We start from the raw sequence: 15,833 nt of genomic DNA on the forward strand, positions 1-15,833 counted from the left end.
TGACATTCAAATAACGTCTTTGAACACTCATATAGTTTGAGCAATAATAATCATTCATAGGGGGTTTATGAATATATTTTGAGTAAATAAATCACTTGGCCCCGACTATTCTGGGATTAGAGGAGATAACTTATAGTATTCCCTACGAATGATCTTCTTGAAAAACTTCATTCTTCAAACTCCAATCAAGTCAGCGATTGGAATATGTGTTTCTCCTCTAAATTGTACTAGAAAATTTAAAAGAAATTTATCTTTGAGGTCGAAGAACAAGTTGACAGCCCAAACCCTAATTAATTTTGGGTGGCCGGAAACTTGAGAGTTTTTGGATAGTAGTTTTCGAAAGTTTGCTAGTCTTGGATGTTAGGGTTTTTCGAAAATTATAGCCATTTTAAAACCATGAATCCTTAACCTAGTTTTCTTAATTTTAAGGTTATTACTGTTTGATTAAACAAAACATTAATGATCTTAGTTAATTAATTTGACTAGTTCAACTAGTTTATTTAATTAATATTTCAAAGTCAACTAAGAACATTAATTAATTAACATGTTGAACTTATACTTCTATAAGCCTATTATACATACTCCAATTACATTTAATTTAGTGGTTGCAAGAACCAATCGGTTATGATTAACGTACAGTACGGTCTCTTCATCTCATATATTCCGATCGAATCTGCAACCATTGGTTTATAGAGGTTGCATGTTAGATTCGATAGCTATGTGATACATTCATGAAACATACATAGTGTTATTGCATGCACAACTGGGGAACTCTTGTCCCTAATGTATATCTTACACTCTTGCCACAGATTTCATGTACTATTATTTCATTAGATCATATAGGATATTCGCACCCGTAGGTGAGCAGTAAATTTTCGACTACAATGCACTGGCTATACACATGTCGCAATTGCACCCAATATCGCCACCTTGTGAGCCTCGCGGAGTCGTTAAAGAGTCAAAGTACAATCCTTGTATGTAGAGCATCATTGTTGTCCCAGGTCGTCAGGACTAATGATGTACAATCATAACCACGAACTTTTTATCTCGATGAATGATAACCACTTGGAAAGTCAGATGGAGGGTTTGTTCGGTATAATCATCATATGATTACTCATCTGCATGATTGTACATCTCTATGCCCTTACCATGAAACGTGGTACACAACATCACAGATGCTAGTCTTAAGCTTAATCGGCTTTTATCCTTGTTTTTAGGCAGCTGAATAGACTAGAAACGAATTTAGAATATACAATGTTTACAAACGAGTTTCAAGATCTAAGTACGATTCATTTGTATTAAAGTATAATCATGGTCTTTATCTATGTTGAATTCATAGGTACACAGATAAAGTAAAAAGAACCATGAAATATAAATTATATTAAAATAAAGACTGTTTATTACAAATGAGTCCATAAATTCTTTAGCCAACAGTTTTCTTACATGACATCTATTCTAACGGTAAGGTCCAAAATGTGATAACGTAAACCAACTGCATGCAAATCTAAGAAAAATAGAAAATATCTAAGTAAATTATTTTAATCGTATTGATTAAATGTGGTAGGCATGCTTACATGTTAAAAATATGAATTGCTATTAGAATGCATAAAACAGTGTTTTCAATGGTTATTCGAGACGCGACCGAGGAACGAAGACCAGGGACTGTAAAGGAAAAATATTTTTATTAAATGATTATTTTTAATTATTTAATATATGGTATATTAAATATGAAAATTTCGAAAATGTGTCTTTTGAGATGTTTTTACATGCCGAGTCATATTTTAAACTGGTAATCGATTTTGGACGAAAATAAGAACTTTTTGGATACTCAGTTAATATTTTCGAAAACTTTCCTGAACGAAATATTTTTCCTACATTCTAATAAGCTTAATGGGCCGATTATACTAAGATTATTAGTCCAAATTTTCTACCTTATTATTTATAACCAAACCTTGATGGTTTATGTACATCCTCGTGCATGGCGTGTAGATCTGGTCTAGGATGGGTCCTAAGGGGTTTGGTTCTAGGAAGGTTGGTTAGGGTCTGGTCTCGTTGGTTAGGGGCTAGAATCGAAGGAACTTGGGAATTGTTTAGGGCTAGGGTTTGGAAGAATTGTGTAGAAATTTTCAGAAGGCTTCTAGGAGTTTCCAATGGTTATAAATGGCTTGAATTGGGTTGAAAAGGAGTTGGTTAGGTGTTAGTAAGTTATGGTTAAAGTTTAGTTAAGTTTGGCTAAGTTTTGGGTTGATTCGGATTAAAATCGGAACTTCGGTTCAAGCTTTAAAACGAATTATGAAATTTAGTCGAGGGTCTACGGTTACATCTAAGAAATGATTAAGAGAGTGTTTTAAGGTGTTATGGTAAGTTTTGAAGGATTCGGGTCGAAGTTTTAATTTCTAGGGGTAAAATGGGAAAGTTAGGATTTAAGGGGCAAAATTGACATTTTACACCTAAAAAATGTTAGGAATACTGGCAGTGTCCTGAATACTGTAATGAATTTTAAAATGTTTATTTTGAAAGTATATGGAATTTTATGATGGAAAATGTTAAATGCTAAAAGACGTGTTGCATGTTTGGTTTAAAAGAAAAATGATATTTATGCATGTATTTTTATAAAGTGATGGATTTGCTGAAAATGTTTTGAATGAAGTGACTTAACTGTGACGGTAAAGAAATGGAGATTCGTGAGAGAACAAGACTCAGTGGAACCCGTTTACGGGACTAAGTCATGTGGGAACCAATACCGAATTTCCATAGGCCAAGGCAAAGTAAATGGAAAAGTGGTTGCTGGTGTCCTTGCCAACTATGGGCCAAGGCACAGAACGAAAAAGTGGTTATTGTTTCCCCGTCACCTAGTACCATGGTTACAGCTGATATTGATCAATTGAGCGAAAGATGAAATGATGGTCACAATTAACGAATGGATTTCACCCAAAAGAAAATGTATATGTATATGTTTATGATGAAAAAAATAGTATATGATGAAAGAAAATGTTTAAATTTATGCATGTCATGAAAAAGCTATTTTTATTAGAAGTATGTTTCACTGTTGCATGTGGATGTATATGTATACTTGTTACTATAGTTAAGGCTTGTTGAGTCAATAGATTCACTAAGTGTTAATGATGCGGATGAGGATTTTACTGTTGAAACGAGAGATTTGGATGACTGAATTGGATGAATTGTGGCTCGGTTTTGGTTGATTCCGGTGAATCATGCATGTCCGCGTGCATGGGGCTTAGTACCATGGCTAGGTCAGTCCAGGAGGCTCTGATGGTGGGCTAGAAAGGTTTGGTTTGGGTCTGGTTCAGGGTAGGATCTATTTATTAGCTTGAACATGTAGTTAGGGTTTCGGTTGCTTTGTGCAGAAAATCCAGCAACTTGTAAGGAGGTTTTGAGGGTCCTAAACAGTCTGAGTTAGGTTTTTTAAAGGTTGGTCAGGTGTGTTTAAGTCATGATTTAAGTTTGGGAAAGTTCGGTTGAGTTTCAAGTTGATTCGGATTCAAACCGGGACTCTGGTCTAAGTTTTAAAACGAATTATAGAATTTAATGCACGGACTCGAGTTTACGTCTAAGAAACGATTGTAAGTATATTTTGAGGTGTTTTAAATATTTATGATGGATTCGGGTCGAAATTTTAAGGTCCAAGGGGCAAAATGGTCAAACTAGGGTTTCAGTGGCAAAATGATCCGAAATTTTAAGGTCCAGGGGTAAAATGGTCAAACTAGGGTTTCAGGGGCAAAATGATCATTTTGCACCCGAAATTGAGTTAGCAGTCCTGGCAGTGCCCTGACAACTTATAATGCATGTTTAAAATGTTTATTTTATTTGAATATGGGATTTTCATGAAAATGCTGAAAATATGTTGCATGCTTGTTTTCAAGAAAATATATTTATATGCATGATTTTTTTTTATGAGTGATGAATATGATGACATGTTTGAAGGAGATGACTTGGTTGTAACTATTACGAGCACGAACACGAAACATGTAAGGCCAAGGCTCAGTTGACGGGTGAAAGTGTCACTGATGTCCCCGTCGCCTGGTACTATGGTTATACGTAGAGGGATCCATCGACCAATAGCTAATACGAAAGTCACAACTGATGATCTGAATTCAATAAATAAAAATGTATACGTTTATGATGACATGATTTGAATATGAATATGTTTGTGTATATGTTCATGTTTTCGAAGATCCTGAAGGTTAATTTTATTACAATACTTTTCACTGTAGTTTGATATGTATATGTACTTCATTATAACTGTTCAATAGGTGTATTTGATGCAGGTGATCATGTTGATGAGGAGACTGGAGGTGTTGATGACTGAGCAGGCTGCGCCGGGGGTGAACGAGGGAACCCAAGGACCTTGTATTTTTCGCATATTATGATTTTTATGAGTATTATGGTTAAAACAGTATTTCATAACGTACATGATTTTATTTCATTGAGGATTAGTAGGTTTTTAGTAATTTGTTGATGTTTGATTTTAAACCGTAAATGTTTCCGTTAGTCACAATTTCTAGATTTGAACTGCAATCGATTTTATACGAGGGTTAGAATTATTTTAGTTCATGGTACGAATTGTATGTATATATGTGTATGTATTTTCGGCCAAGGCTTGTTTCAAAAAAATAAAAATTAAAAAATTTAATAGTATTTTAGTAGTAGACGTTTCATATATGTTTCAGCCGAGAGCTATAAAAAAGAAAACAAAATTCTAGTATATTTTAAATATAAATAAGTTAGAGACGTTTCACTAACAGTTAGTCGAATAGTTTTTCCGGAGAAAGAAACCACATATTGTACAACATTTGCAAGTTTCACTAAACAAAGTGACACATACACAAGATGTAACATCCGAAAAACCAAACATACGTAAACCACATCCATGCAAAATTGTTTAAATTGCTTAATTGATTTTAAATGATTACATGATATTTATTAAATGATTAAAAGTATGATTGAATGATTAAATGATTATATGACATGATTTCATGAAATTGAAGAATTTTACCCGAATATTCGATATTAGACTGGGGAAGGAGACCGAGGACGACCAAGACAAGAATATTTATTTTTCATTAAATATTTGCAGGGCTTCCTATTATGATTAAAAATGATTTAATTTTTCTAAAAATGATAGAGTCCGAATTATTTTATGAGTCGAGCTCGATTTTTCCTGACAATCCGGTTTTGGGCAAACAAGGAGTTTTTCTAAAAGATCAAAAATATTATTTTTGAAAATTAAATTTTATAAACTTTTATGTTTTAATTAAATAAGAGTTATTGAGTTCAATTTAACTAAAATGAGTAGGTCCAATTGCTCATATACTTGGAGGCCCAAAACCAAAGTCCATTAGCATGCAATTAAAAATTATAAATAAGTAAACTAAGGGTTTTTCACCCCATAATTCACCCCAACCAGCCGAATCACACACTTTCACACACTAGAAATTTTGGAAAATAAGGACAAGTGAAAAGCTAGGATTCTTCATCGTTCGTTCGTCCTTCTTCGCCAATGATTGAATATTCGAGCGTTTTAAACGCAAAGGCACGTTTTTTAAACTTTTTTAAACATCATACAAATCATAATATGCATGATTTAATTGTTTATGCATGAAAAATATAGGTGTTTGATAATTTTTACGGTAGAACGTTTATTTTCAAAAATATAATGATTTTAAGTTTGTTTTAAAAACGTTATGAATCCAAAGGACACGCTGCCAACGTAGGATGAAATATGAATGAAAAATGAATTATTTGAAGGAAATTTACATGCTGGAACCGAGGGATAACAAGGAGAGGACCGAGGGTTTTGTATTGGTTTGCACTCGAGTCAAGGGGCGGCTAGCTTGCATGGCTGGGCCAGGCTCGGCTAGGTGGCTGGGCTGGTTGTGGTTAGGTCCTAGGAAGAGTCCTAGGAGGGCTAGGGCTCGAGCCTTGGGCTTGGGAAGAGTCCACGTGAAGAGGGACTCTCCCCCACGCATGGGTAAGTGCAGCAGCGACCAAGGGGGCTCGCTGCTAGGGCTGGGCGGCTTGTGGTAGGTCCAGTAGGGTGAAGGGAGGTTGGTCAGGGTTTGGGTCATGGGGCTGTGCATGGTGGCTCGACGTAGCTTGAGCAAAACGTGAGAAAAGCATAGGGGGCGTGCGGCTGCTGTTCTTGCTTCATGTGGCTCGCGACGCTGGTCAGGGGCTTGGTTGGGTCTGGGCGTGGTCCAGGGTCGGTAAGGGTCAGGTGGGCTCGGTGGTGGCTCGAGTAGAAGAGTCCTAGTTGGCTAGGAGTCCTAGGCGAGAAGGAAGGGTTCACGCGCAGCTTTGTGGCTCGGTTGCAGGGCTTGTGCGTGAGTTAGGGTCAGGTTCTAAGGGTCAGGGTTGGTCAAGATGGTACCTAGATGGGTTGGCTAGGGTCTGGCTCGAGGTGGCTCGACCGTGGCTCGGCTAATTTTGGAGATGGCTCGGTGTTTGCACATAAGGGTCATTATTTCGAATTTAATGAATAAATTGGAATCATGGGTCCACGGGGGTGGTTCATGGCTCACAAGGGTAGTTTAGGTAATAAAAAGTCTATTTTAAAAATTTGGGATGGAAATACTATGTTTTGAATTTATTCGGGATTTAAACGCTTCACGAATTGTTAATTAAAGAATTAAATGGAAAGCCTCGAATTAAGCTGAATAAAAATTTGAAAAATTAGATTTAAGCTTAAATAATTATTTGGGATAATTCCATGTCATTAAAAGTAAGAAAATATTAAATCGAGAATTTTTACGTTTAGAGGCAAAACGGTCACTTCGGAATTTCGTAAAAGCTTGGCAGCGTCCCGAAAGATCATAACGCATTTTAAATGATATTTTATGATTTAAAATGATTATTTCTATGAAAATATGATATTTTATTATTTATGGTAAAATTGTGCAGTTTTTACTTGTTAAAATATTATTTTTGGAAAGTTATGATATTTTATGTTTTTAAAAGAGAAGGAAAAATTTTTTGACATATGTGAATTGACTGTAACAAATTATATATGAAATGTGGGGGATCCGTTTTAAGAAGGAATGGTGAACTTACAATTTTGTGGAGATGTCGTGAGGGAAAATGCCCAGAGAGAACCCATTTACGGGAGAAGACCTCAGAGGGAGCCCGTCTATGGGAGAAGACCCCCGAGAGAGCCCAACGATCGTATTTCCATGGTGAAGCCTAGAATTTGGGCCATCATTTTGAAATTTCCTGTTTGTTCATCCTTGTAACACTTAGCTCTGCCCTATTGAGAACTGATATGTAGATGCTTATTCGATGAAATATTATTATTCCCAGTAACAATGTGACTGGTGGTGGCTTTATAAAAGAGAGAAAAAGCATCTGATCTTTAGACGGAGCCAAACAGAATCATCGGTGACTTTTTCTTTGATCTTTACCCTTTATTCCCAGCAAGCTAATTCAGGATCTTGGCCAAGCAATATGTCCTTGATCTATTCGCAATTCTAGGAACTTTCAAATTATTCCTAATGATGACAACTTAGGAGGACTCCTAATGTCCTGCTATTTTATCTTTATAGCTGGCACCACATTGGCTTTTTTGGTTGCGTTTTCCCAAATGCTACTCGAAAGTTTAGAAATTTTTCTGAAAGCTAACAACAAATCGAAGCAATGAGCAAAGTTAAAAACAAAGCTATTAGGGCAACTCAAGTGGCATGCTTCAACTGTCATACCGTAAATAGTAAAAGAGGGCAGCTTACGTGTTATTGCTCACAATGCAACCGAATAATCCCCCAACAGCAATTGTTCCAACAATTTCTAGGATCTAATTCATGATATTGGCTCTAGTATCAACTACAAGACCAAGTGACAGTCAACATACCAAAGTAAATGATGGTTATGTGGGAACTCCGCCCTAATAAGATTAAAATCGCATCAAGCATAATTTTTTTTCTCACAAAGCCACAGTTGACAATCGTGGCAAATGGTGCCGACAGAAATCCAACACTTTGAAAAATCCCCTATAACACACATGCTTCAAGAACCAGAAAAAATAAAAGATATATGCGGTTTCAGAAAAGATTCCAATAATTAATATGAACATTGGAAATCCCATAAAAAAATCGGTTTTTTGATTGATTAATGTAGAAAGTAATGCATTAAGTTTCATCTTCTTCTTTGTTTTCTACGGCATTCAAAACATTCAGTACACGAGGGCTTACCACTACTTGTGAAGCTCGATTGGAATTTGCTCGGATCAACTTTCGACACTTCTACCAATATCTGGTGAAGCTTCTTGCTCTCTTGCGTCAGCTCCTCTATGAGTAGCTGATGTTTCAGCACCTGAGTGCACAAGAATGTGGGAGTTCAGAATATCACCACTAGAAGAGATATATTCGAGAAAATATGTTGGACAAAATTAATTAAATTTATTTCTACAATAATGAAGTTGGTACCATCTGAAGCATGTTGTTTTCCAGCTGCAAAGACTCAACCTGCAGTGAAAATAACAGCCTTTTCTTTATATATGTTACAACATATGATAAAAGAAACAAAGTTCAAACATAATACTCAAGTGAAAAATAGAAAAGAAGTTTGTATCCAGCACAACAATAGGTGGAAGAACAAATATTTCTGATGCACCAATCATAGTCGTCAATTGAAATGTCACTGTAGTGACACCTATATGCCCAACTCTCATCATTTCTTTGTTGAAGCAAAGAATACACGTCGCATAGTGTTTAAGACCAAATATTTGTTTTTAGCAGTCCAATTATATTTTTATAATCGTCCCAATGGAAAATGAAAGGTTGGATATGAAAATAGAAGCCTAATATAATATGGATGTCTAATGAAATCGGGCCCCATGTGCAAACCCATTAGCCCATAACTGATTACTTATCAATTGATTATTTTAATTTTCTGATTGATTAATTAATGGAAAAGTAAATAGGAGAAGCTGATAGGGTTGGCCCAATAACTTAAGAGTTTCTATGTAGATAAGAGAGACAAGGATGGTGCTCAGCCAAATAAAAGAAGGAAAGAAACATAAAGAAAGATTTTTACACACTTTAATCAGCAAAGAACACATTATTTCAGCAATCTGAAGGGCAACTTACATTATCCACGACTTTTTTCCAATTTCAATCGGTACAATCTACTCACATTTTCCCAGCATGATTTTCAAAGTTCCGTATAAAATTAGCATTCCTAGTTTGTTCATTCGTTTATTCTAGTAAAAAAATGTTTTCTCTAGGAAAGATCCCTACTTTTTCAGTCCTAACACTCAGCATTTATATCTTTTCTGTCAATGAGAAATCTAGCGGATGATTTAGAAAAGTCAGAGCTCAAAAGCTACAGGTTTCCTTAGCTTTTTACAACCGTTGAGTTAAAGTCGGAACAAATCGACAACCATTTGTATACTACGCACATGTGGCACCTCTGTATTTCCAATATTGCAAAGATCATTGAGCACATCAATTTATTATTTTATTCGTTCAATCATAAAATAATAACTAGAAAAGAGTCAAAAGCAGAATTTATTGTACGACAAGAGAAATCATGTTGACTTTCATGAATTACTAATTTTAATTTATTGGTAAGATATTTGTATCTTGATAAGTTATTCTCAGAGTGGACCTAGTAATGCAGTCGGTGATATATAAAATTTGAAAATTTTCTATTTAAATTGGGTGACAGCCACTGCTTGGTCGGCTGGTCTGTAGATCTAACAGTGATGAACTAAAAACTAGATCTAAACTCTGCTTCATCTAGTTAATCTTAAATTAAATACAACTGTTGTTGGTAAATCAAATGCATGACACACCAAATTACTTATACATGGATGACTTCATATGAAATGAAAAATTACCCATAGATCTTCTGAAAAAAGTTTAAGAACGACGCAAAGCAAATACAATAACAAAAAAAAAAAAAAAATTCATTCTACATACTTGTTTGTGTTGGTCCATATCCTCTTGCAAAATCGGGTTTTTCAAGAAGTTGTTTATGGTCATTTCTGTCCGGCTTCCTGTCTTTACTACATCGTTTTTTGGTACTAAAGTTCCTTCCAAAGGAATGCTTGTTTTTCCATCCTGGACATTGTCTTGAAACGAACTGCTTGAAACTGAATCCTTTATCATTCTTGTGCTAGTTTGAAAAGATGCCGGGAGAAGTCCTTGATTGATTGGTAAAGTGAAAACGATTCCAAGTTTTTCCATTACATGTGTGACTGCTTGCTGATAAATTAGGATGTAAAGATAGATTTGGACAATGATGGAAAAAAACAGTAAATAATGTGAATACATACAAAAAGGTGTGACTGTATCTGATGCACCACACGGGGCTTCATAGCAAGACCTGCATTTCGTGAAAGGTTTTTATTATATAAGTAATCAGCAATAGCCACGAGCTATGATCAATTATCTGGCAGCCTGTTCGTTAAGAGGATTGGAAAAGAAAGAATTTCAAACCGGCGCGATAAACACACACTGTTTGTTTGGCTAATACGGAATCATTTGATTTCAAATCCTTTTAGCTAACAAGTTTGTAAATTTTTGCAATGATAGTGATTTTTTTTCAAATTTCTGATTTCTTCAGAGATTTTAAATCCATATCTTCAAATTTGTTTCTTAAATCAAATTACAATTCAACGTAGAATAGAGGTAACTAGATAATTAAAGAATTCTGTTCCGCATTGACTCATTTTTTAAACCTAAGTCAACTTTAAATAACTCTTCTAGATTTATAGACATTGTCGGTGATAAAAGTACTACGGCAAAGAGAATCTCAGTATAGAGCAAGACAAGCTTGAATAGCAAATATCAAGTAATAGTAGTTAACTGGCAAAAAGGGAAAGTATATCAAAGAATTGAATCTACCAACTCCAAAGCCATGGCCAAAACCTATTCCACAACCGATTCCCGCTTGAATGTTCTTTGCACCCACTTTCTTCAACTAAACGTAAGAAAAATAAGCAAACCAAACTTCGGAGGTTTAGAGCTTTGACAAAAAGCAATAAAAGAATCCAAAAGAAATATATCAGAGAGACGTACAGAACTATTGACGTTTCTTTGCACACCAGAAAAAGCATCTGTTGCACCCCTTGCAGCAACCATAACTTGGTTCAGCACTGGTACTGAACCTGATGAAACGACCAAAAGTTTGATGGTTAATATAGCATCAGTTTGCTCTTGAAAAGGATAGACTTATTGAAGCAATATCTGATCGGTAAAATCTTTGGAGCCGACTGATGATTCCTTACGATAAGAAACGGATAAAATGGCACCTGTTTGAATTCCTTATCTTTCTTCTAAAAATGACCCTCAACATGTAGCAATATTGTAGAAGACATCGGCACACAATTTTTAATGGAATTTTAACTATATTTTTTGTGATTTGTGTAGATCTTGCAATTTACTCATTGAGGAGAAAGTAAATCGATTTCCAGGTAAACTTTTGGTATCCAAAAGTATAGCAGCTCAATGACATTGATCTATTATCAAAATGTAAAGATATAATCCAAATGTATACATGAGGTTTCAAGTGGCGTTTTATAAGAGTAGTTTAATAGTAAATTTAGAAATATATTAGAACAAGAAGAGATGTAAACGATTGTTACCAATAATTTAAACGTATAGCATCCGAATAAAAAAGAGCACTTTTATACACATGAGCTGACAACCAAACACAATTCACGCCAATCTCTCAATATGATAAACACAAAATCCAAAATCCGATCAATTTAAATGCAGAGCTCCCAAAATTTCAAACAATTATACTCATGGCAGACGAATTCAAATATTTCAAAACAAAACGTCCAATTCGCACCAAAAGATCCCGATGTTGCTAGAAAGCAAGAGCCTTAATATACAGAGAATAGAAAACCCACCTAAATTTAAAGGGCGGCCGATGCCAATACCAATGCCACAGCCAATGCCAAACCCAGTGAAAACTTGACCCACTTTCAACGTAAAGGGAATTTCAAAGCTCATATCTCTCTTCTCTTTCGTATATATTACACCTCTTCCACTATTGCTCTCCATTTATCCCCCGATCTTGAGGGTTCTTGAATTATTTTATTATTTCTTTGGAGGGTTTTTCAATGAAGTGATAGCAGGGGAAATTCAGGGAAAAGGCAGCGGATTGTGACTTATTTAAAAAAAAATGATCGTTTACATAAATGTCCTTTTGTTTAAATATAAATACACCATTAACTTAATTAAATTCTTAACATTAAATTCATCCATCTCATTCAGTCGACTCTAAACTAGGTTTTTCTTGTCGACCTCCTTTCATTTCTTTTTCGACGACGATTCTCAATATAAATCGTCTTTTTTTTCCATCAATTCTCGATGCAAATCTTTCTAATCTAAGCGAACTCAATCGAACAAATGGCTGACAAAAATCTGATAATATTAACTTTTATTTCGATTTATTGCTTTTGTTTCTAAAAAGAAAAAGTCGACCCACAAGCAGTAGACCAAAATTTTGATCTACCCAACATTTTACTACACCAAGATTTGATCTTGGTCGACCCAAAATGTTCGGCTTGGTCGACCCAAACAAATCTTGGTCGACCCAATGTTCGGCTTGGTCGACCCAAAATGTTGGGTCGACCAATTTTTCTGGGTGGGCTCTTATTTTTTCTCACAGTAGATTTTGGGTCGACTAAATTGGTTTTGGGTCGACAGATCCGATTTGGGGAAAAAGGGGTAGATGACTCGTAAATTTTAATTGGGGGAAGATGTGTGTCGACCGAGAAGAAAAAGAAGAGGATAATTAATTAATTTAAAGAGTTTAATTACAGTTAACGTAATAATCAAAAGTCGACTCCTTGTTTCTTAAAAAGAAAGTCAGAGTCCTTGTTTTTAAATACTTTCTTTCCCACTCCTACTTTTTAATTGGCTGACCTCCTCACAATTTAGAAAAATAGACCTCCTTACAATCCCATTTAGAAAAATAATTCTTGTTTGTCAAATTCCCAATTTACCCATTTTTTAAATTAATTTAAAATCATTATTTAAGTAATAGAAAATACTTAAAAACTTAAACAGAAGATTTCTCTTCCCTTTCTTTCAACAGCTCACGTTCCATCCGACAGCTCACATTCCAGTTTTCTCGGTTTTGGGCAGATTGATTTTTCGATTGCGTGTGAATTCCTCAGTCTAAACCATATATTTGAATTGTAGACCCTAGGTCAAAATCTCATTTTTGTTGCATAATCGTGATCTTTTTGTATTAGAAATATGTTTAAAATTTATTATTCTAATATATTCATCATTTATCCTAAAAAAATATCATCACTTGAAAAAGAAAAAAAAATAGTTAAGCTATTGTTTGTCGTTTTTGCAATGAATGTTTGCGTAAAATAATTTTAAAACGTCTATTGGGCTAATGAGTTAAAGTTTGAATTGTTTGAGAATTAAAAATTCTAGGTTTAATGATTTCTTTTCTTACTTCTTTAGATAGTTGAGAATTTAAAATGCTAAATTTACGGATTTGTTTTTCTACCTCACCATCATAATGCTTCAAAAATGTTTGGAGTTAAATGCATCCATTAGTGATGATAGATAGAAGCTTGAACTTCGAAACACTTGATAGGTAATAGATGGTTATTCGGTTTTTCATTTTATTTTGAAACATCCACTACTTTTAAACCTTCAAATCCTACCAAAAAAAATTATTTTTTTAAAAATAAAATTCAAATTTCATATTTTAAATGACTTAACATTCCAACATCCCAAAATAATTTAACATCTAAACATTTAAAGTGCATAAAATCCCTTACTCGTCAATTAACAACGATCATACGTCAACCATTAACATGATCCACACTAACTTCAAAATAAAATATAAAAATATCTAAATAAATCAATAACAAAATCTTTAAAGCTTTGACTATCAAGCTAATACGGAAAATAATGTCCCTCGCGAGTGTGCTGCCAGACTTGATCCAATCAAACGTCAGGGCCTCCCGCAATCTCATGCTCACCTGCAACATTCAAACTTAGTGAGTCTTCTGACTCAACACGTTTTAAACATGATAACAAATAATACACATACAAGCACATGCATTAAAACCATACTTTTATTCAAAATAAGCTAGTATAAATTTGTAAGCATAATTTAATCATAAATCGTCAAATCATAAAGCTTTCCGTAATTTATCGTTTTGAGTTAAGTTTGATCCTTGAAAATGACTAGTTGTATCATGTGGGTGATTAATCAGTCTTAGCTCATCATTGCGCATGGGCACGGGCAAATACGCACCGATGTAAATGAAAATACAATCGTTGGGCTCCCTCTAGGGCTTTTTCCCGTAAACGGACTCTCTCTGGGCCTTCTCCCTCACGATATTCTCAACAATCATATATCATATCTTTTTGTCACAATATATTCACATCCTTCAAAATATTTTTCTTTTCTTTTTAATCATAAAATATCTCGTCTTTTCCAAATGCGTAAAATAACATTTTAACAGTAAAATTTCATAAATTTATCATAAATTATAAAATCTTATATTTTCATTGTAAATGTTTTAAAATATCATTTAGCATGCGTTATGATTCTTCGGGACACTGCCAAATTTTTTTGTACTACCCAGGTGTAAATTAATTGTTTTGCCCCTGGAATAAAGATACTCGATTTTGAATTTTTCTCAATTTTATTGACTCGAGCATATCTCAAATTATTATTTAAGCTTATATTTGCCTTCTAATATTTTTATTTAACCTAAAATCGAGACTTTCGAATTATTTTCTTAATTACTAAATCGTAAAGCATTTTAATCCCAAACTAATTCAAATTAAATATTTTAAATCCCAAACATTAACATGAACTTTTCATATCTAAATTACCCTCGTGAACCATGAACCGACCCCTGTAGACCCATGGTTCGAGCCGCTTTCTTCACCAAGCCATGTTCGAAACCTAAGTTCTCTAGGACTCCCGGCCTCATTCAAGCCACGAGCCACCACCGAGCCACCCTTGACCACACCTGACCCTAGACCTCCTGGACCCCACAAGGACCACCCATGGACCAACGCACCAGCCTCAACCCACGCGAGAAGTCCCTGCGCAACAACACCTAGCCGCAGCCCTCTTTCATCGAGCCACCATGGACCAAGCTGCACTAGCCCGAGCCTGACCCAGGCCATCATCCCTAGACCTTACTGGACTAGCCTAGACCACTAGTACCCGAGCCGCGCACCCCCTTGAATAATCCAGCCGCGACATGCACGGGTGAGAGTCCTTGTGTGAGTGGACTCTCCCTTCGCTTCAGCCGCCGAGTCCAACCATGCTATGACTCTTCCTAGCATCGAGTCACTTCCAGTATAGGCCCCTGACCTAGCTCCTACCGAGCCCTGGCGAGTTCCTTAAAGCCGTGGCCTCCCTCCAACGAGAAGCCCCAGAAAACCCTAGGTTGGTTGCTTGCCTTGCCAAGTTCGATTCCAGCCCACATATCGTCCCTTAACGACTTTTTTCACTTCTCTTAAACACCTCCTATTGGCAGCGTGTCCTTAGGAATCATAAAGTTTTTCAAACAACCGTAAAATCATCAAAACTTTGAAAAAAATTGTTCTGTCGTTAAACGGTCCATGCTTCAATATTTTTCATGCAAAAATAATTAAAACAAGCATAATATGATCTGAATGTTGCGTCAAAGAATTTTATAAGCGTGCATTTGCGTTTTAGAACGCTCGAATATACGATCGTTGGCGTGGGGTGCGAAGAAGGACGAACGGACGACGAGGACTTCTTGTTTTTCCTTCTCAAAATCTCGAAAATATTTTGTGTGTTTTGTGTTAATTTTCGGCTGATGTGAGGCTTAGGAAGACCCTATGTTTCTATTT

The 15,833-nt window shown here is 35.3% G+C and overlaps 1 protein-coding gene across 1 annotated transcript; it reads right to left on the reverse strand.

Annotated features, from left to right (window-relative positions):
- Positions 1-7,245: 7,245 nt before the first annotated feature.
- Positions 7,246-12,116, reverse strand: LOC142543671 (uncharacterized). The gene is made up of 7 exons (XM_075651064.1): positions 11,870-12,116; positions 11,034-11,122; positions 10,860-10,935; positions 10,289-10,338; positions 9,933-10,217; positions 8,436-8,474; positions 7,246-8,322 (listed from the first exon to the last, which is right to left on the reverse strand). The coding sequence occupies exons 1-7, from the start codon at positions 12,021-12,023 to the stop codon at positions 8,146-8,148; spliced, it is 870 nt and encodes a 289-aa protein (XP_075507179.1). The 5' UTR covers positions 12,024-12,116; the 3' UTR covers positions 7,246-8,145.
- Between the last annotated feature and the right edge of the window lie 3,717 nt (positions 12,117-15,833).

Source organism: Primulina tabacum, chromosome 1 (genome assembly GCF_025594145.1).
Source record: "Primulina tabacum isolate GXHZ01 chromosome 1, ASM2559414v2, whole genome shotgun sequence".
Taxonomy (NCBI): domain Eukaryota; kingdom Viridiplantae; phylum Streptophyta; class Magnoliopsida; order Lamiales; family Gesneriaceae; genus Primulina; species Primulina tabacum.

Bases quoted from the DNA above. Each gene is read 5' to 3' on its own strand.
- LOC142543671 (XM_075651064.1), bottom strand. From the start codon at position 12,023: ATGGAGAGCAATAGTGGAAGAGGTGTAATATATACGAAAGAGAAGAGA. The intron at 10,339-10,859 runs GTAGATTCAATT...CACGAAATGCAG, and splicing joins TGGCCATGGCTTTGGAGTTG to GTCTTGCTATGAAGCCCCGT. The intron at 10,218-10,288 runs GTATGTATTCAC...CTAATTTATCAG, and splicing joins AGATACAGTCACACCTTTTT to CAAGCAGTCACACATGTAAT.